The sequence below is a fragment of the Puntigrus tetrazona genome, chromosome 13, assembly GCF_018831695.1.
Source record: "Puntigrus tetrazona isolate hp1 chromosome 13, ASM1883169v1, whole genome shotgun sequence".
NCBI lineage: Eukaryota > Metazoa > Chordata > Actinopteri > Cypriniformes > Cyprinidae > Puntigrus > Puntigrus tetrazona.
This window is the reverse complement of record NC_056711.1, coordinates 3,682,218-3,705,607: the sequence shown is the minus strand read 5'-3', so window position 1 is coordinate 3,705,607 and position 23,390 is coordinate 3,682,218. Positions and strand designations below refer to the sequence as shown.

General features: G+C 38.3%; 1 protein-coding gene across 4 annotated transcripts in view; it reads right to left on the bottom strand.

Annotated features, from left to right (window-relative positions):
- The window catches only part of prkn (parkin RBR E3 ubiquitin protein ligase), a 93,358-nt gene that overhangs the window by 8,156 nt on the left and 61,812 nt on the right, over positions 1-23,390 (bottom strand). For all 4 annotated transcript variants that reach the window (XR_006252394.1, XM_043255957.1, XM_043255959.1 and 1 more), the window contains 2 exons: positions 6,665-6,726; positions 3,636-3,773 (listed from right to left, as the gene is read on the bottom strand). Coding sequence is in view for 3 of the 4 variants with exons in the window: in XM_043255957.1 (XP_043111892.1) it covers positions 3,636-3,773; positions 6,665-6,726 (200 nt within the window). In the remaining variant the exon portion in view is untranslated. The remainder of the gene's footprint in view (positions 1-3,635; positions 3,774-6,664; positions 6,727-23,390) is intronic.

Genomic DNA, 23,390 nt, shown 5'->3' with positions numbered 1-23,390 from the left:
CTCGGAACTTCAAGCACGAAAGTCAAGGTTTTCTTATTTAAAAAAAAAAAAGTAAAAAGAAAAAAGTTAAACGGGTGCGAAAAGAGGACGCTTAACACAAACACGGTGTGTAATAAAAAAATGAGGATAATAAATAAAAAATAAAACCAAAATATCAGCTGAAGTTAGTGCTGTTTTTCCTGTTTTATGAGCAATTTCTGCACAATTTTTTTGTGTATTATTATTTAGCAGTTCATAGGATTTTTCTATTGTTTTGATTAGTTTTTTTGCAAAACTCACATCTTTTATCATTATTTTAAAGAGCAGAAATTGAGAATTTTTTTTTAGGACATTAATAATATTATCCAGTAAATTCTACTTAAGCAAACAAGAAAATAAAGGAAAATTATTGGGTTGCAAAAATACAGAAAATAATTTTGGCCAAGCAATAATAACAAAAAATAAAATAAAATAAATGTTGATATTAAAGTTGTTAAATTGTGAGTAAAAAAAATATCTAAATAAAATGTTGAGAATAAAATTTATTTAAAAAAAGTGAGCCAAAATAAAATTACCTAAATTGAGAAAAAAAGTTTAAAGAAAATTTAAAGATAAAACTTTTTCTGAAAAAAAAGCTAAATAAAATGTTGAGAATAAACTCTTTAAAAAAATGATTGCATTTTGAGAGTTTTTTACGATTTCACGATTAATTCTATTTCATTGTAAAACACACCCCCACGATCTATTTTTTCCCACTTTCTTTTTTAAACTATTGTTTCAGTAGCTCGGTTAGCTTCCAGATTTTTCTCTGTCGCTAGAGACCGGTGAGCTAATCTTGCTTCTCACGATGCCGAAAGCTGATAGTTCACACATATTGTACACACAAACCCTCCTGAAGTCACACACACACACAAAAAAACCCAGAAATTGCTCTATTGCCACCGGCTTACAGCGAGATCAACTCTAGTATTCAACACACAGTGCTGATACAGGGCCCCTAAACCCCCAAACAAAAGAGAGGACGGCTGTATAAAACGGCAGAGGAGATATAGAGAGGGGATATATTGATTTTTCTGTAAGAGAAGTAGGACAGGTAGGTTGCGAGGTGTCCCTCAGGTCCAGAGCGTGTAAAAACTGCCCGCTTTTTGTGTCAGTGTTTTTATGTGCCATCGTTGGTGTATGTGTGTGTGTCCCGGTGCCAACGGTTCATTAACGCCAACTCCAATAAAGCCTTTATCTGAGGCTCACAGACGCGCCGCTGACCACGCCGTCACTGTCACACACCGGACACACACACTGCTCTCAAACAGATACTGTAAACGCAGGTACGGTTAGGAGATAAAGGGCGAGCTCTACAAATTCCCAACTTACGAACAAACTCGAAAATACACTCCAATCCACCAACAGGAGCGAAACCCGTAAAGTACGACAGTGCATAACCATAAGCCAATGCCATATGCCTTATTATCAAACAAATGCCTTTTTTATCAAAAATGTATCAGAAGAAATTATGATATACACACCACTGTGCAAAAGTCGTAGGTAATTAGTATTTTCAGCGGCAAAAAATGGTTTAAAAACGGTTATATCTACCTTTCGCTGTAAGATATCGGTTTGCATTTATCGGTTACAATATCGGTTTACATTTCCAAACATTCATTTTGCTATTTGTTGTAATAGTCCAACAAGATTTTTGTCTTGAATGAAATCTATTAATGGATTTTTTTTTTTTTTTTTGAAAGCATCCTTCACAGCATTTTTACGCAAGTGCCTAAACACTTTCAAAGAATTGCAGGTGGATTTTTTCAGTTTAGTTTCAGTTCTTCTCGATTCAGTCTGGATTATTATTATTATTATTATTATTATTAGTCGGCATGAAATCAAAATCGACTAAATTGTTATTTTTGGGGTGAATAATTCATCCGCGATCAATCCACAAAAAAAATAAAAATCTCTGAAAAAACGCTCCTCCCCTCTGAAACAACGAGTATCTCTGATGACATCAGTCTGACAGCTTGGGCATGAGCGTGACATCATTAACCACGCCCCCTCCATGTCAGTGTTCTTTCTGAGTGCAACGCCTACTTTACTACGTCCAATCAATTTGCAGTAAAAAAAAAATTAATAAAAAAAAACATATATTTTTTGGTCACAGTTTGTTTTGGAATCCCGTTACCAAATTTTTTTTACTCTGACAAGCCTCAACAAGAATTTAGCTAAATGTTTCAGAACAAAACAAAACATAAAAAAACAAAGCAACCAAAAAGAAAGAAATAAAAGAGAGTTTGGCCACCATGTTTTGCTTTGACATCCTGTTTATTTTATTTTGAAAAGTGTATCAAACTAAATGACAAATTCTATTTCTTACCAAATGTATTTTACTTAAATTTTAACTTAAATCTCTTAATGAAACTTTTTTTTTCATTTTCAATTCTTTAAATCAATACTTATAAAATAACTAAATAATTGAATTAATGCTCAGGTGATTACTCCTATGGTCTATTGACCCTCTATAGTTCAAAAATAGCCTTTTTTTTTACCGTTGTGTTTATTGGCATGCATTGTCCATGTAAATCAATAAACTTAAAACTTAAAAAAAATAAATAAAACTTAAAAGGACATACTTTATTTTAAGGTCCAGTTCTCACTATTAACAAACCACTGACTACTACTTAACTACGACTTTTGCCACAATAAACTCGTAATTAATGGCTTATTAATAATTAATAGTTATGACTTACTAATAAATGAGGTATTGGGATGTAGTATACGATCAAGCTGAATATGTTTTTTTATAAATACTAATAAACAGGCAGTATGTAAATCATAAGTATGTAGATAAGCACCTACTCTAGCTAATAGTCAGAAATGGTTTCTATACTAATATACTATGGTCTCTATACTATTTTACTGCTTAAAACTATACTGATTTAATACTAAAACTACACCAATGCGGTATAACACGAAATCAAAGGCATTTAAACACAAAGTGTAGTTTTGTTCATTTTTAGTCTCACAGTTCTGCAAAATGCAGTTGTTTTTTTTGCTTTGTTTCGTCTTACAAAATCGTGTTCCAAAAACCAATGTAATAAATCAAATGCATCTAGGACCAAAGCCCGTCTACAGCTCAAAACCACTGTCCATGACAACAAAAGGCTTTCAGGCAGTGCTCCGTGATGCAGAGACACAGAAGCACAGATACGGGGTTTCGGCGTCCGCCGAATGATGATGTTTGTGTTTGCAAACACGCAATCAGTCAGCGCTAATGGCAGCTGAACTGCACCCTAATCTTTAATCGACTGGCTAATTAGAAAACATCATGCAAATTGTGTGGTAATTACATCTTAATCTCACCGTGATTGGACGAGTGAAGTATGCAAGCGATAGAGGGCAAGGGAAAAAAAAAAAAACAAAACAACAGTCCTCTCACACATGAATGCCATCCCAAAACGGGATACACTCGGTCAGAGGTTTGTAAAAATGCTACCAAACTCATAGCGTGTCATTTCTGCACCGCTAGTGTCACAGGATGGAATAATGGCAGAAATAATGACTTTTTAGGGCTGGTGGGGATTCACAAACCAACTTTATTTTCAGATAGCGGTCTCTGCATATTAGAGCGCAAGCTGTTGTGAGGTGAGCGGAGGAGGTCTTACCCCACAGCCCATCTCGCAGCAGACTCTTCTGACGTCATCCGCAGGAAGTAGCCCGGCGCCACATCCTGGAGCGGGACACAGAACTCCTCCCATCTGAAGAACACACTCCTCCGCTGCGTATCGCTGGTAGCGCTCGTACTGGGAAAAACAGAGAAGGGCCGAGTCTAAAAACAGCCTGGTTATATTACAAAGAGACCCAACGACTGCTCGCCTTCATGTCGTTTCAAACCTGCGTGACTTACTTTCTGCTGTGGAAACATAGAAATATACTTTGAAGAAGGAATTAAAAAAACTTCCACTGCATGGATAAAACATTTGTTAAAATATCTTCTTTTGTGATCCGCAGATGAAAGAATGTCATGCCGTTTTGGAACAGCACGAGTGTAAGCAAATGATAGCAATTTTTATTTTTGGGTATAACTATCCCTTTAGCGTTTTAAAATGTCCCTATTATGGGTTACGAAGGGTTCATGTTTCGGTTTCGGGGGTCCCCAAACAACAGGCTGAAATACATGCAGGAACAACAAACGCTTTCATTGTCTGATAATATGCATTTATTTGTACCTTATTTATTCACGACTCCCAAACGATTCATTTTTCCGAACCCCTCCAGTGACCTGGTCGATTTCATTTAAAGCAGTGTTTACGAGATTTTGAATCAAAAAGCAGCACCTAGCGGCAAAAAATTAATTTGCATTTTCATTCGGACCAACTTAAAAATAGAGTTTTCCCAGGTCTGCGCGCACAAGTGGTAATGTATGCTAATATTTCATGTTGATGTCAACACTAAACCGACTTGGGAATCGGTTTAAAAACGACTAGTTTCAATGATTCATGAGTCGACTCTTTCTTTGAGAGACGGTAACTTTATACACACTTTCAGACCGAAATCTCTGCAGGATGTTTTCTTTCAGTCGCACTGCAGGAAAGGTAACTTTCAAAAATCCATGATGGGGGCACTTTAAAGTTTCTCACAAACCCAAGTTCAATCACTGGATGATGATAAGACTTTTAAATAAAGTAAGTAGGGATGCACCGGTGCGTCGGTCAGTGAATTTAGGGCCGTCCGGGTTAAAAAGATACATCGTGTCTCGTGCAATCTTTTAACCAAAAGGAAGACATCAAAGAAAACAGCTTGTGAACAATATGTCACTTAACATTGAATTTACCTCAGGAAAGTTATTCACCGTTCACAGCTAATTAGTTAGATATAAAAACACTACAGGGAGCTTAATTGCTGTTAATTACATATGTATGTTAATAAACCTCGAACACGTGTTTTTATGGAAACTACCTTATGCGCAATTGAATTGTATAAAGATGTTTTGAGTGTGATTGATATATTTGAAAATAAAAAGCATTGGTTGTAATAGCGATGGTTTTGTTTTAACCTCTCATGCACCAAATGAGATATATATATGATATGATATTTTTGGTAACACTTTAGAGAACCCTTAGTCGCCATTAACTACAACTTTTGCCATTATAATTTCCTAATTTGCTGCTTATTTTTAGTTAGTAGTTGTTAAGTTTAGTTATTGGGTAGGTTTAGGGACGTAGAATAAACTCATGTAGAATAAAGCATTAGTATGTGATTAATTACTATTAATAAATGGCTAGTAGTAACATGCCTGCTAAGAAATTTACCAGATATTTTGCAACCCTACTTGACATTGTAATTAAATATGGAATCCCAACTTTTCCAAACAATCAAGTTCGGGAGCACGTACACCCTTAAACAGCAGCAGCTACAGCAGTACTGTATTATATTTGTAAAGCACATCTGTCTGTAGATATGCGGGACATGAAAATTCACATCTTGTGGAACAGCAATAGTAAGATAATGTAAGCGACGGTGAATTTGACTTACGGTCACCGGCACAATTTCTGTTTTGAAGCATGAATGAAATGTTTTGGGAAAGCTACTACGTTTTGCAGACATGCAATAGTGTTGTGATGTTCCCGGCAAACAGTTTTTGACAATTGCACTTACAGCTTAGAGAATGCTAAGACTGTTTCATAAAATGTGCCAAAGCAATTTACAAAAACTGTAAATGGAACAGCTTGGAGAACAAAAAAGTTCAACCGTGTATTTTTTGTTGAGTGTTATATTTGTAACATCAGTTTTTTTATCAGTCATTTATCACATTTCATACTTTGAGGAGGAAAAAACACCTCAGTTTTAGTAAGACGCCCAAAATCTGCATATGTTTGTGGCTGACATTGACAAAAAGTAAGTTGAAATTCTGCTTGTAAAGTAACCAATGATATCTTTGCAGCTATATAAAAGACTACTTACATGCACTGCATATATAGCAAATATCACTAAATATTATTGAAGTAGTCAAACCTATCCATTAGAAGGGGGTGACCCAATACTTTTGGCAATCAACGAATAAACATTCCTCAAAGGTCTCATTATATTTGATGTTCACAATTTTTTTGCATGAATAATCAAGCAATGTAACTTCAGTCCCCCAAGTGTTCATCTTGAAATATTACTAACAATATAACAGTATTTTAAGTTTGCTTCGTTAAAATCATACTAAAGATTTCACACACAAAAATAATCTAAGTATAACCAAGTATGCATCCAGAGTAAATTTATTTTTGACATCTGGCTCACAAGCCCGCTGTCCCAACAGAACAAGAGTGAGTGAGACGAACAAGATGCACACAGATGTCAGGAGAGGCCACTTGACATAACATGTTTGGAAGCATGTCGACAGAAACATCCCTAATGGTGCTTTGCAAAGGTGTGGAATAACGGCTCCAATTGGTGTGAAAGATGATTCAAAGGTGGTTAGAAAGGATGTGGAAACCCGTTCCTGACTGCAACCATGGCACGGAGCTGGATGGCATGGAGGAACAGCAGATGGGCCAATTAAGAGCCTCTTGCATGTGACGATCTGACAATCAGGATGAACCTGGATTTCTCATGAGCCATGATCGGGACGAGGAAGGTTGCTTAGAAGCTTGTGTGTACACGTGTGTAAGTGAGACCCGCGGATCTCAGAGTCCAAACCTACCTGCTCATTTCCCAGGACTCGGAAATGATGAACCTCTTTAATGAGCGAATCAGGACAGCCGGCTGGAGACAGAAGAAGAAAAAGCACAGAGTTAGCACGGGGCGGGAACAGCTGTCAAAAGCAGCCAGGTCACCCTGAACTTATTACAAACCTAAAAGATTTTCTTTCTTTCTTTTTCAAAGAAATTTAGGGTTCAAATAACATTGGACCCCGCTGAGTTTCATTGCATGGACAAGGAGATGAGTTAGAAATAAATCATGCAGGTTTGGAACAGTATTCAAATCTCTTCGGGGTTCAAAGAAAATCACAGTGCAACACATCTCTTTAAAATCAATGTGAAATCAAAAGTAGAATGCTTGTCATAAGCTCTCAAACAATCTAATGATGTAAAATGTGACATAGAAATAGATCTACAGGAATGTAATGTTTGCATTTAGATTCATGTTTGCAAGAAATCTTTTGGTGTGAAACCAGTGTGAAATCTCATTCTTTTCAATGTTAAATCGTAAACTGGTGTTGGTTTTGTCCAACTGGTGAAAACCAACAAATACGGCTTTGTTATTCAGGTCAATGGTACTACAATTTTCTTTTCTTTTTTCTTTCTTTTTCTTCCAAAATGTATTTCGTTCAAAAATGCTTATAAAAAAGGCAACTGACAAGGACATAAATATGCCATTTTGACATTTAGAATTTTTGAATTTGAAATCCATTTTCACTTATTAATTAGTGTGGGCATGAAGTCAAAAATGTCAGGGTTGCGTAACTCCTTATATCATAATGAAGAATAAAGCCTCTTAAGCCATTAACATTCCCAAAATAAAATCATATTAGGTAGTTTGGCATAATATTTTACTATTATTAATTAGAAAAAAAGCAATGTAACAGTTTTGTTGAAGATAAACATGCAACCAAAGCAAGAACCATGCGGGAAGGAAAATAAAAACATATAACAGGAAATCATATAGTCTATTTTTGACAAACATGACTATGTATTTAGGTTTCACGGTGTCGTTTAGGGAAGGAGTACTTGACGAGAGTATAACTTTCAAAAGTCTTTAATCTTCTTTTAAAGCGCAAAGAAACATTCATACAGGCTGGCAGGCATAACATAACCACACAAACTTAAATACACAAAACAAATTACTAAATTAACGAGACAAACCTGAAGACAATTATACAATTAACAGAGGAACAAAAAGTAGGACACAAAGAGCACGTGGAACATAAACACAAAACAAAAGAGTCCAAAGACGTGACATTAACCCCCACCCCCCCAGAGCAGGAGATCTGTGGGATCGAGAGGACAGCCCAGAGGATCCACGGTGGAACAGACGGAGGGAGGAGCCATGGAAGAGACAGGAGGAGATCCGTGGCTGTCGACTCCATGGGGCTGGCTGACGGTGGCAGAGTAGGTGGTGAAGGAGACGGAGACGGAGGCGGAGAGCCAAAGAACCAGGTTGACACCGAGGAGCTGGAGAGCGTAGGCAACGCCGCTGCCACCAGCAACCGATGCGGAAACGGGGAAATGAAAAGGATGCGGTGGAGCCAAAAGCGACAGAGGACTAAGGTGAGGCCGGAGGGATGGAGGAGCCTGACAGAGCCGGAGGGATGGAGGGACAGGTGAAGCCAGAGGAGAGGAATCCCGAGGTGACGGATGGTCGACGACAGGCGGAGCCAGAGGGACAACGGAGCCTTTCGGAGCTGGTGGACTGATGGGCCACAGTGGAGAGGAGGGAGCTAGGAGCCAAGGGGGAGCCGGCGAGTCTATGGGCCGTGGGGGAAGTCCAGGACTCAGAGGTTTGACAACGAGGTGAGGGATCCTCCACCCACGACAGAGGAGGTGCTGGCTGCGCGGTCACTGGAGGAGGCGCCATCACTGGAGGGCGCCCTTAGGGAACAGTCTCTGGGGAGCGCCCTTGGTGAACAGTGTCCAGGGGTGCCCTTGGGGAAGGGACTCATGACGGCTGGACGGGTCCAGCGGGCATTCAGGACACAGGGGAGGTGTCAGATCCAACTCCAGATCTAAGTTATCCAGCTCTACTTGTAGATGCAGCAGCCCCAGATGTATAATCAGCTCATCCTCAGCCGTGGTGCAGTGGGCGTAGCTCCACTCCGCACTCTTGCTGTACTCTGCTTTCTCCACCGTGGCATGCTCTCTGGCCGGTTCACTCGCCTACTCTGTCACTCTCTTTGGCAATGGCTCTGTGGTCGCGTCAGACTTCGCAACTGCGTCATCGGTGGGTTCAGGCTGGTGCTCCTCGTCGCAGTGAAGTGGTGGGCTGGGCTCTGGGATCGGGAGTGGGGCTGGTGTCGCTGTCCTCGAGCACCCACTTGAAATACGTGGCGACGCTCTCTCGAGGGCGTTCCCAGACAGCTCCCAGTTCCTGTGGAGGTGTTGAGTCCGCAAAAGTGGATCAAGCACAGGGCGATGAACTCCTCCGTGTAGCCCTCGAGAGAGCAATCCTACTGCTCCAGCAGGAGGATGAGGAAATTGGGATTGTTCTACGGGGAAAACATTAGGGCAAAAATAAAAAAACAAAAGGGGGAAACACGCCGCTATTAAACTTTGTAGGGTCCGATCGTTCTGTCACGGTGTGGTTTAGAGAAGGAGTACTGATTTGAGAGTATAACTTTCAATAGTCTTTAATCTTCTACTAAAGCGCAAAGAAACATTCATACAGGCTGGCAGACAGAACATAACCAAACGTAAAAATGACGTTGATCGGACAAACTGAACTGAAACAAACTGGACTTAAATACACAAAGCAAATGACTAAATTAACGAGACACACCTGAAGACAACGATACATAAACACAAAACAAAAGAGTCGTGACATTAGTGACATTAGGTTAAATAGTATATATATATATATATATATATATATATATATATATATATATATATTTTAAAGGAAAAAATATATGAATGGATATGTATGAATTAATGATGAAGTAATTAATTACATTTGAAGCATATTTTTTCCGTATTTTTATATACTTGCATATATTCGATGTGCAAACTCACATGTATTTACACATGCTGATATTGTTGGTAAAAAACACACAACATTTTTATTACCATTAATTCAAATTGTTTCTTTACCACAAATGAATAATTAATGATATTTTCAAGTTTTTCTACACACACAATAGCAATTTAGATGTGCAAATTCGCACATATTCAATTTTATTCAATTGAATTTGTTGGTTAAACCACGTGACGTTCTATAATTCTAAAATTGAAATGTCTCTTTTTGCTGACCCAGAGTACAACAGCAAAACGCAGCTGGTCAAGTTGGCTGACCTGACCTTTCTAGTATCGCTAGTTGACCAAGCAAGCATCGGTCATATTTCAATGGAGGAGAAAATCTGAAAAAATGTAATTGGGCTAGTTTTGAATCGCAATTGTGTTGAACCTATTTTGCAGACCTGGCCACCCCTCGCGCCAGCATCCAAAACACGACATACGCTGGTCATTTCAGCTGGACGTTCCTCATCAAAATGCAACAGGAAACGACAAGCGAATATATTATCATACATTACGCCCCGTGTCCCGTACTCGGGCGTACACAAACGCTAATGAGCGCTGCTCTTACGGGGAGGCCCACCACTTACGATGCCGATACGCACCCAACAGGCACCTCAGGGTCACGCTCTGAGAGGAGAGGCCTTTCATTTGAGCCGCCTAATCTCCAGGAGGAGAGGAGAAGCACCTTAATGGGGAACAGAGCCAAAGAGGTCCCTCATATTCCCGCTCCGCAGAAACAACTCGCTGTTAAATCCACACAGGATAATTATGGACGGCAAATGAGTGAAGATGAATGTGTGTGAGCTTAGGCAGGGGCCCGACCCCGAAGTGGCAGTCCAATCCTCTCCTCTAACAAGCGTGGTGTAATGATGTGGTCCCTTTTGTGGGGAAGCGTTTTGCTTTGGACCAAAGATTTCCACAACACACCAATTATCCCTTAGGAGACTAATGACTACTTAAATCTGCATGTGATGGCACTCACTCTCTCTCTCTCACACACACACACACACACACACACACACACACACACACACACACATCCTCGGACGTCTTCGTACACCTAAGTGGAGTGGAACTTTAAATCACAAATGTGAAATGGAGTGATCTCTAAAGATGAATGTAGATATAAAGGATGATAGCGGCTGAGTGCATGTAGTACAAAACAAGCTTATCAAATCGGAAAGAAAAAAATTCACTTCACAGACGTTCTGCTCCCTGCCGATTCGCTTTTGTGTGAATAGATAGAGGAAATATGCCAGCTGTCTGGGTTCATTTGAGACCATTAAGTAACATCTTCACAGGAGCCAAAGCCAGTAAATTTAACCCCGAACATCTGTTTTAATTTGAATGATCGTAATATGAGTTAATCTTATAATCATAAGATTTCTATTTTATCATTTAGATATTTTTTTTATTGAAAGCTTAAAGGGTAGTTGATCCAAAATTCGTAAATGTTGTAATTTTCCCCCTTAAGTCATTCTAAACTAATAAGACCTACATTCGTATACAGAACACAAATGAAAATATTTTTCATGAAATTTAGGAGATTTCTGTCCCTCCACTAAAATTTTGAAAAACATTATGAATGTAATCTACACGCAGGCTTAATGTAGGCTTAACAACTGATCAATCCTCATAAACTGAGAACGCCAAATATGGTAACTGGAAGCACATACATGCTTAGCTGTTATTCTGACGGCACCCATTCACCGTGAAGCATCCACGTGGTACAATGCTAAATTTCTCCAAATCTGTTCAGTTGAAAAAACTCATATCTTGGATGGCCTGAGGGTCTTTTCAATAAGTAACAGTAAGTAATTGATGACAAAAATGTTATTCCTGGGTGAACTATGCCAATGTGATACTGCATGTTTCATCTTCCCCTACTCCCCTACATGCAGACTAAAAGTAAGAACAATCCAAAACTGATATTCATAGATTTCCCTTAAAAGCAACTAACAAAACATGTTTCCTATCTGAATAGTTTCTAGATATCTACAGCCATATTGCATTTATACCTTCATTATAATGCAATACACTGAAAATACTTTAACAATGAAAAACTGGACAGAAAGTTGTAAAGGTCACACAGTAGCAACCTGTTGCAGCTGAAGTCTCCAGCACACACACCGTGCTGCAGACTGCAGAATGCTAATGTTGCTAATCCTCCTCCAGGGCTGCTAGCGCAAACGTCGCCTCACTTTTCTTATGCAAATGGCGGGGGGGGCGCACTAATCGCGCTGGACCTGCCTGGGGACTCGCAGGCTGCCAGCAAATATTAGAATTATAGAGGGAAAAAGGCTCACATTTGTCTAAAAATAATTAAAAATAAAGACTACAGAGGGATGACATGTTGTTACCATGGCAATGAAGGAGTGTAGCTTACTGAGAGGTGAACTTTTTAGGACACACACACAGAGAAAGACATGGAAAGAGATTAGTTCTAGCCAGTGGTGCCTGGAGAAGTGGGTACACTCCCCCTTCCCTCGGGGGAAACGACAACTAAACCTGCTGCCTCGACCTTCCTGTACATGCTAGGGCTAATTTATTATATTTTTTACCATTACATAACATCTATTAGGCAAACACAACAAAAAAACCCAATATCAACATAAATAAAGGCCGTAAATAAAGTGTATTTTCTTCTTAACCTTATTAAACGTGTACATTTTAGTCATAATTTGCAGTGAATATAATAAGACACAACGAATTAAATGAAATCAGCCTCGACAAAAATTGATCTTTCCACTGAAGAAGAAATGGAAGCAGCTGTTACGGATTGATCCGGCTCAATCCTATCCCAATCCCAGCGATCACTCTCACCTGAATATTAATTGCGAGCACCTGCACACCATTCTGGACCCATCATCAAGTCCTGCATAAAGCCCATGCCGCAGTTCTCCTCGTTGTTGGAGCTCATTTGTATGTAGCAGACACGCTGCCCGATCCTTCACCTACTGTCCTCACCAGACCCTTGGCCCTTCCAGCGCCCTTCTCTGGCCTGGCGGAGGAACGGTTTCGGTCTTCAATGCTTGCTGGCGCTGGAGATGCAATCTCTTCTCTATATCATGTGTTAAGATCGCCTTTGTCATTTCTCTGCTAACAGGTTCAACACTGCAATGGGCAGAATCTATCTGACAGATGGGTCTTGCTGTACAAACAGGTTTTTTGCAGAACTGAGGGTGATTCAGCGGTTGGTGAGCAATCATACCACTTATGTCAAGGTGCTATGTCTATCACTGAGTATGCCCTTACACTCAGAACTCTGGTGGCAGCCAGTGGTTAGAAAGAAGAATCGTGGTACACGCTTCCTCTCGTTCCAGCGGCCTTGGAGCAGCTTTGCGGCTCCACTGTATTCACCAAGTTGGACCTCCGCAGTGCTTACAACCTCATTCGAATATCTGAGTGGACCACCTTCACAACTCCTACTGGTCACTATGAATATCGGGTCATGCTGTATGGGCTTCTCAATGCCCCCTCCGTATTCCAGGACTTCATGCATGAGGTACTCCGAAAGTTTCTGCACAGGTTCATACCTTTTCTTGCAAATAGATATTGGCAACAGAACAGGGAGTTGCTTGCCCTCAAGTTAGCAAGTTAGAGGACATTGTGTCGGATAGAGGACCACAGTTTATCTCTTGGGTATGGGAAGCATTCTTCTCACTTCAATATGTATATATATACTCCAATATATATATCCAATACTCCTTCAGGGTACCATACATGATCGAACAGGCAGGCGAAGAAAGACGACCAAGAAAAATTACCAGAATTTCAACTAATTCAGCACACATTATATTATATTTATATGCATGTATGTATGTGTGTGTATGTGTGTGTGTGTGTGTGTGTGTGTGTGTAACAGTCAACATTTGAAGTGGATCTGAAAAGTTCATTGAAGTTCTAAGACAAGAACGCATTTTCTTTTAGGACAACTTTGATGAAAGGTTTTGATCCACATCAAATGTTGACTAGTGTGTATATATAGATTTTGTTGGTTTCGTTTTCCTGTTTCCCAATTTGTTCCTGTCTGTCCTTATTTGGTCATTCCTGTTCTAGTTTAGTTCAAGATCATTGATTAATTACTTATGTAATTGTGTAAGTGTCCCAGTATTTACACAATCGTTACTCTTTTCGTTATTAAAACTCACCTCTATTGGAATTCCATGTATGTCATTCATTTTACCAAGGATAGATGAATGACGATAGCTCTCCCAAGCTATGTGTAACTCTAAAAATGAGGATATGGTTTTTCTCATGTTATTTGTGTGTTTTTGCTATGTCACACAATTAATAGAAAAATAAACGCCACCTTGGCGAGCATAACAGACACCTTTCTAAAGCAAACAAACCAAATCAATATTTTTCCCAGCGATTTTTATAATTCAAATTAGCTGGATTCAAAGTTAAATAGAAGGGTTTCTACTTAAGAGGTTATTATATCCGAGCATTCACGACATCAAAAAGTCTTCCAGTCAGCCAGAACTGCCACTGAATGAAAAGGGTTCTGCAAGAAAAGTTAGCGTAGTACTGATCTAATGCTGCAGGCACCTGGCAAAAGCAGTTATGTTAATGTTATACAGTACCATTCATTTGGCATGGTCAGCTCAGAATCATGCAGCACAGTAAGACCTGAAACGGCAAATGAAAGTTGAAGTGATATACAGCAATGATGGGGAAAAGTCGCAAAGGGAGACAAAGAAACTTCAATTGATTTTATTTTGTCATGCTGGAGGATCCACCATCTGCCAGGCACAACTATGATAAAACGTCTGCCAGAGAAACGGCAAAAAAGCCTGTACATCTCATGCTTGGCTGGTCAATATCTGTTTAGCCTCCTGTGCAATTAAATTGATCAGTTGTGCTGTGTTGTACAATTCAATTTTACTTAGAAAAGAAAATGTATTACAACATAATGAAATCAATACAGACACCCACTAATGACCGCCTCTGCCTCAAAACAGACATCTTTTGTTCGGCGTGTAAACGTGTGGTTTCATGACAATTGACAAAGTCGAAGTACAGAGCACTTCAAATCCTCAGAGCTCAAAGAGTTCCTCCTGTGTACGGGTCGTTTGGGAGGGATCAAAAGACGCGAAGAAGAAGAGGACGATCAAAGTTTAACTCCCACCTTTCTTTTTGATCTGTACCAAAAGACCTCTCTCCGTGCCAAACGCTCGCTCACACGGAGTTACGAAGACGCCACCATAAGCCTGGCACGATTGTTAAAGCCTCATTTAGCTGCTTCCATAGCTTAATTACTATTCGCAGTTTGCCGGCAGGGAGGCGGCTTAATGTATAGTGCCTCCCGCTGACTGACGCAGCTGTTTGAGTCACGCTCGAGAAATGTTTTAGGAAATGAAACCAGCGGGTCCACGGCAACTCTAAATTTAATCCAACCGCAGGGGTTAGTTAGCTACTTAATGTGGATCTTATGGTTCCAGCACGCTGCAATCCAGATAAAAAGCTTGTGTTACAGATACAATAGCAGTTCCCTCCACAGGAGAAAACCAGCCAATGAATGTTTCAAACTTGACCACGGATTTACCTTTTTCGTATTAAAAGGTTAGCTCAGGCAAAATTTGAATTAAAAATCAGCACAATTATTTACTCACCTTGTAATCTGAAATGCATGGCTCTTTTTTTATTCTGCGAAACGCGCAAAAAAAAAGAACGTCTGAAGAACCATCGACCAACGCAATATATCAATCGCAAATTAGCAGTTGCAAATAAAGAAATAAAGAAGCCACCGTGAGGTTGAAAAGAACAGGAGGTCAAAAATGAAGGGTTGCAAGGGTTTACTTGTGATTCATAGATGAGCATTCTAAGTCATCTTATATATCCTAAAGCAAATTAAAAATAACATGACTTGGGCTAACAATGGCTGTTTCTCAGGAAAAAAAATTGTGCAAACATTATTAAATTGTGTTGCAAGATTCATCTTAACACTTTCCTCATATAAGTTGTGCGTCTTTTGTACTACTAAAAATGTATATTTAATAAGCTCCGGAGCAGAAGTAATTGTATACCTGACACCAAAATACGATTTACGGTGGTGCAATCCAAATATATATGGGACCTCTATATATATTTAGGCCTTAATCACTGCAAAAGAGCTTAGCGTAAAAATTGTTACTGAAAAATTGCTTGTAAATTTTTTTTTACAGCAGATTCAATACGGTCTCACAACCAATTCATAGGTATGTTACAAGGTGGCCAATTCATACAAATTCATACGACCTCACTCATACGTTTTTGCACAATTTGCCTAAACCCCAGAGACGGGTACGTTTAAGGGCAGTTACATTTAGTTGGGTGTAGGCCATTCGTACAAATTCATAAGACCTGGCAACTCGTAATTTCTTATTGCAATCTTATGAATTGTGCGGTCGTACGAATTCGTACAATTTAGCCACCTTGTAAAATATGTACAAATTGTGGTGAGAGCAGGCTGGCAGATTAGAACGATGTATGCTGATAAGGTTACCTCACATAATAAGTGTAATAGATAAAAATAATAATAGATATAATTACTATTAATAAAAACAGCACAATAACACAGTTGACATTTTTAGATGATACAAATGAACAAGCATCTGATATTTGCCTACTGCAAATGCAACTGATATATGATATATATGTCAAATAAAATGTGAATTCCTTTTTATGTGTGATTTTTATGAACGCGTGATAATCTCGACCCAAAAGAGGTTGTGGCAACATCATAATGCGCTATGTGTGAGACAGACCGGCGGACCCAGAAGAAGTCTTGACCCATATGTCTGGATCCGCAATGATCCACCTCTTTAATCGTGACCCCCTCGAGTCTGTCTAGGAGTGAAATTTGCTAGAGCTGAGCAGAAATGACCGGAGCTCACAGGCACACAGACATATTCATTTCAGGGCCGAAGAGATACAGGCACGTACAGGGTTGCATTATTCCCCGTGTGATCACGATCTTAAATGCAATCTACTGTTTCTCTTTGAGCCGTAAGAAGATTTTCTTGCTTGTGCTTGCCTTGGGAATTTCAGTCAAAAATAATATTACCTTAGATGATGAAACTGGCTTTGTTCTATTTGTTTTGATTGTTCAAATAACGGCACAAGCTGTGTGTGTGTGTTTTAACGGAGCTATAAGAAGCGTTTTTCGTGTCACACATTTACAGATATGCTAGCTAACAGATCCAGAAGTGGAGGTTAAATATATATTTTTTTTTTTGGAAAGAATGTAATATTCATTGTTCAAAATGTGAAGTAATTTTAGTTGTGGCTATCCTACAAAGTGATCAAATTTAGAGAACAGCAATGACTGAGGAGCAAAGAGCGATTAACACTCCCGAGCGTCTAAAGGTCACGGCTGTCAGAAATTGGTAGGAAGTGTACGGGCCCTTGCCTTGAATGACTTCAGCAGCAGGGCATCACTAGTTTGAAGTGATCTTAGCCCACTCTTTCAGCCTCTTCCACAGTTCCATGACTGTAGAAGGTTTCTTAGCCGTACCACTGTCGCCAAATTTTTTTTCCAGAGATTTTTAAACTGGTTTAGATCAGGACTCTGGCCCAGGGGTACAGACTCGAATAAATGAAACCCGCTCTCATAACTGAAGTGAGCTTCAGACCAGTTCTCCCCTTTTCCAACTTTTCTTAAGGGTTACTGTACCACAAAATAAAAATTTGGCCATTAATCGCTTACTCCCATGTTGCAGCAAACCAATGAAAGTTTAGTTTGTCTTCAGAACACAATCTAAGATATGTTTGGATGACTGTCTTGTGAGTGTCCCATTGACTGCCAAGTAATGAACACTGTCAAGTATGAAAGACACTCCGCCATCAGCAGTTCAATTCGTAAAGTATATGAAGTGACAAGAATACTTTTGTATGCAAAGAAAACAAAAATAACAGTGTGTCTCGGCTATTTCTCTTCTTTCATGTTGGAGAATATCCACTGGACGCAAATAAAAAAAATTATGCTACAGAGAGAAACAAATCGTTGATTAAATGTCATTGTTTTTATGTTCTTTGTGTGTATATATAGATGTATGATGTAGGTGGGGTGTGTGTGATGCAATGACGCAACAATGACTGAATATTAATATCCGCAATATTAATTTATACAACCTGGTCTCATAGGAAATGGATGTTGATGTCGTATGAATTTGTATGATCTCAATCGTATCATTTTTATGGTGACTGGTATGATATGAATGAGACTGCATGCATTTATATGAATAATTTGTCAAAATGTAAAACTGTTACAATGAATTTGACATAAATTGATTACATGGATCAATTTGATTACAAATTATGCAAATAATAAAACATTAAGTCATTATCTGGATCATTTTTGCATAAATATATGCTTTATTGGCACGAGTGATTAGTGAATGTTGTAAATATCGTTAGGGAATAATTATTTGGTAGCAAAAGTATTATTAAAGGAAGGAGCTATTTGATAATTCCAGAAATAAAATAATTTTTAATTACAAACAAAAAAATATTACGTATTATTTTATTTTATAAGAAAATATTACAACAATATAACAAAACTTGTGACAAGTATAGTGGACTTTAATTATTGTTTACTGTGATTAAAAGTGGATTATATATATATATATATATATATATATATATATATATATATATATATATATATAAAAAAATTAAACCTCCTTTGCAACCCTTTTTGTTCACCTTTCAAAATGTGGTCTGTTGAGCTCTTTTGGAGATTTTACACTCAGGAGAGAAAGCTGGGACCCTGACAAAGCCTCATAAACTAGTCTCTATCATCTCTGGCCTACAGCCTCATAACCTTTGATAGCCTGGCAGAGGGGCCAAGGTCATTGATGTAGCAGGGTCCGTGTCTGACACCTCACATCTGACAGGCCTTTGTTGCATTACCCTCTAATTTTTGAAACTGGCTAAAATGCAAGAGGTCACCCCTGCAATCCCGCCATTATCCGTTAACATCAACTTTATCCCAACAAATCAAGCTCCGATTGTGGCGTGCTCTGAGACAAGCGGTCAGAATTAGCATTTGAAAGCCCAATCAAAAGCCAAGTACTTAAAGAATGCTTAATTATGTAAGATAATCAATACCCCCAAACCTCCCCCACCGCCCGTGAACCCGTGACATTTACAATAAAGAGCATGCATAAGAAATGACAGACATGCCAGCCGTCTTCTCCTGCTCTCCAATCAAACTGCTCCACAGTCACCGCTTATTGATGACCCGAGAAAAAAAGAGACTGCTAACAAATTCAGTGTGCAGGTTTTAGCACCCAGGGCTGTCGGCTCATTTGAAAACACTCGATCCAAGAAAACACTGCAGCTGAACATACCAGATTGAATAAATAAATATTACTAAATGGACTAAATAAATAGAAATATTAAAATAAAAAGATATTTTTGATACATGTGTTTTGAAAGCGGTCTTTAATGCTCACAAAGGTTGCATTTAGCTAATCAAAATTAAAAAAAAAAGAGCAATATTTTGAAATACTATTACATGTTTATCTATTTAAATATATTTTAAAATACAATTTATTCCTGTGATGCAGAGCTGTGTTTTCGGCATCATTACTCCAGTCTTTAGTGTCACACGATCCTTCAGAAATCATTCTAATATGCCGTTTTCCTGCTCAAGAAACATTTGTTAGTAGGTTAAAAACAGATTTGAGGCTTCAAAGCATTGATATTTTTTTGCTTTTTTTTTTTTTGATGAATAAAACAATTCGATTTGAATTATTTCAATATAAAAGTCTCTCACTTTTGATCAATTTAACGCATCCTTTCCAAACAAAAGCATTTATGTAACAGTTTCTAGTGTGTTTCAGAGACAAATTCTGAAATATAAGTTTTTCTTTGCACTTAAGATTAGATGGAAAGTCTGGGCCTGGAACCAGGGTGAAATAATTAGTTCTTTCAAAAACTGGCATCTGAAAAGCAGCAAATGCAAATGGTGAAGGTTTCTAAATGTCTCTAAGTTTTATGTGTTGTTAAAATAAAAAGCGAAATAAATCTGTTACTTATAATCAAATAAACTGTCAGTATCAGTGAGAAACTCTAAGATCTGAATGATTTGAGTCTGAATCTTGAATCTTTTTTTTCCCCAACTGTGACAGAGCAGAAGGATCATATGTGATACCGAAGTCTCGAGTAATGATGCCGAAATTCAGTTTTGATCAGAGAAAGACATTACATTTTAAAATATAGTAAAGACATTTCAAAATATTCATGCGCCTACCCTTCTTTAACCTGAGTTTAAATGTGTGACTGACCGAATCAATCAGAGATATAAAGCTTCTCTGAGGTGACGTTACCCTTCAAATGACTCTTTAAGGTTTCTTTAGGCATAAGCCGTCTGATTACCACGACAGGTGTTTAGCTGTCGATACCCAAACTTGATGTGTATCTGATGCTGGATGCTGCCCTGCACGCTGTGCTTTTGTGATAGCGAAGAAAGACACCACAGAGAACTCTAAGAGGAAGAGTTTAGTCGCCTCAAGCTTACAGTGTCTCGCACACTCGGTACTGCGGAGCTCTGCCGGTGGCTTAAAAAGACAGAATTATGAAAAGAGAAAATGAGCGAGATAAAGAGAAAGCACGAGATTACGGGGAGAGAGCGATGTTCCAGCAGATCAGTAATGACTCGATAGACCCGTTAATACGCATTCAGGCAGAGAAGACTCGTGTAAACCAGACTGCATGAGCGGAAACAAAGAGACAAGACTAATCAGTTCCCACAGATAACACACGGCTCATTCGTGTTTTGCAGAACCGTTTGAACTCTGTAACTTTAAAAATTTATATATATACTTCTGCGTGCTTTAAGGCAGGTTTTCTATTAAAAGGCTATGGCAGACTTTCACAAAAATATGCTCTGGTCAAGCTTTGGTAATTTTGATGACTGTATTAATTACAACTTGATTATCTACGATAAGAAAAAATGGATAAGATGTGAATTAAAAATTATAATCTTAATAAACTATTTACTATAGATATTGTCAAAAAAACACACACATATATATATATATATATATATATATATATATATATATATATATATATGTTTTTTTGACAATATCTATAGTAAATAGTGATTTAAATTGCAATAATATTTTACAATATTACAAATTTTTAATCAAATAAATTTAAGGACTGTGGAATATAAAAGACTTCCTTGAAAGAAAAAACAGAACAAAAAACTAAACAAAACTGATAAGTCCAAACTTTTGAATGTATATTTCATATTTTATCCAACACTTCATATTTCATATTTTTAACAAGACATGAAAAGTACTGTATGTATATAAGAAGACGATGAGATGAAATCTATATACTCATACATTAAGACACACAAAAGACTGGAGGATGTTTAGTCTCAAGGACATTCCTCCTGGAGGGACCTGAGTTAAAGTGTCTTTCTCAAGGGTACAACTGTGATCACTATCATTTGAAAGATTGTCCCATGTGGGGTTTTAACCTTTATGGACCCCATAAAATCAGTAAGTTTTGTGGCTTTCAGTCCAGAAGCTTTGATCCCATCTATTCTACTACTAAAAGTTAACCATAACCACTCATCTATTACCAATAAAACGCTAGCTAAAATGAAAATGTCCCCACCCACTAAATGATACGTTTGACTATCATAGTGATATACCTCTTTTTAGCCACTAAAATATTCTACTTAAAAGCAGAAAACCCATATATCCACTCCAACTTCCTGTTTCAACAGGAAATACACTGTTTCTGTAAATAAAATCCTCTAAAACCATTTAACAAGGACTTCAACATCTAAGATGTACCAGCTAATTGAAGCACTTTATGTTCCGTTTTCATATATATACACATATATATATATATATATATATATATATATATATATATATATATATATATATATACATATATATTTTTGAAAAACATTTCTCTGGGTGGTAAACACAGTAAAACTACCCTTGGTCCATGGCAATTATGTAATAAGTGTGCTCTCAAACTCTGTCTTCTCTGAGGTGGAAATCTCTGGTTCATTTCTTCTGTTCTGTCCATTAAAGACAAATGAGAGCTGGAGATGTTTTGTCCTGTCCTGAACTGACTGCTAATAAATAATTGTTAACAAAAAAAGATAAGTGAGAGCCAAAAAAGTTGTAATTCCAATCAAAACTGGTTTTCATATTTAACACCGTAAAGCTGCTTGCTTTACATTTACACTAATTTGACATTTAGTCATTTAGACGACACTTTTATCCAAAGCAACTTACAAATGAGGACAATAGAAGCCAACAAAAGAGCAAAAACATCCAATTGGTATAACAAGTCTTGGTTAGCCTAAGGCTTTTGTTATTATTTATATAATAAATAAAAGTAAGACAAGTAGAATAGAAAAACAATAATCTAGTATTAGAGGCCATTTTTGTAAGAAAACAAGCAGTTAGAAAACAAATAAAGTGCAGAGGTGCATAGTGTGAAGAGTTCACCAACTATCTGCAGAGTCAATTGAGACAAATTTCCAAAATTCATGTGCCCTTCAGATTAGCTCCATAACAGTGTGCAGAGAGCTTCATGGAATGGGTTTTCATGACCGAGCAGCTGCATCCAAGCCATACATCACCAAGTGCAATGCAAAGCGTTGGATGCAGTGGTGTAAAGCACGCCAACACTGGACTCTAGAGCAGTAGAGACGAGTTCTCTGGAGTGACGAATCGCGCTTCTCCATCTGGCAATCTGATGGACGAGTCTGGGTTTGGTGGTTGCCAGGAAAACGGTACTTGTCTGACTGATTTGTGCCAAGTGAAATGTTTGGTGGAAGGGCGATTATGGTGTGGGGTTGTTTTTCAGGAGCTGGGCCCCTCAGTTCTAGTGAAAGGGACTCTGAATGCTTCAGCATACCAAGACATTTTGGACAATCCCATGCTCTCAGCTTTGTGGGAACAGTTTGGAGCTGGCCCCATCCTCTTCCAGCATGACTGTGCACCAGTGCACAGAGCAAGATCCATAAAGACACGGATGACAGAGTCTGGTGTGGATGAACTTGACTGGACTGCACAGAGTCCTGACCTCAACCCAACAGAACACCTTTGGGATGAATTAGAGCGAAGACTGAGAGCCAGGCCTTATCGTCCAACATCAGTGTGTGACCTCACAAATGCACTTCTGGAAGAATGGTCAAAACTTCCCATAAACACAATCCTAAACCTAGTGGACAGCCCTCCCAGAAGAGTTGAAGCTGCTATAGCTGCAAAGGATGGACCAACGTCATATTGAACCCTACGGATTAGGAATGGTATGTCACTTAAGTTCATATGCGAGTCAAGGCAGGTCAGCGAATCCTTTTAGCAATATAGTGTAACTTGAGTCGACATGCTAAATTGCAGAGCTGGCGCAAACATATCTACATTGCTATGATCAGATTTGTTCTTAACTGCTGTTTTGTCACTGTTTATTTTGTTATCACAAGTAAAAATGAAAAAGAACTTGCTGTGAGTATATCGGAGCCAATATGGGAAGCATTTACCTTCAATAATTACAATTCAGAAGAGGGTTTGTATCTTCACAAAGTTGCATTATAGGAACTCTATGTGAGAGGTTTATATAAAAACCCTCTTACATGGCATTCTGGCCTGGTAAACATCAATTCCACCTTTTCTATATATAAAAATCAACATTATGTTTTGTTCAACAGACAGCGGCCAGTCCAGACAA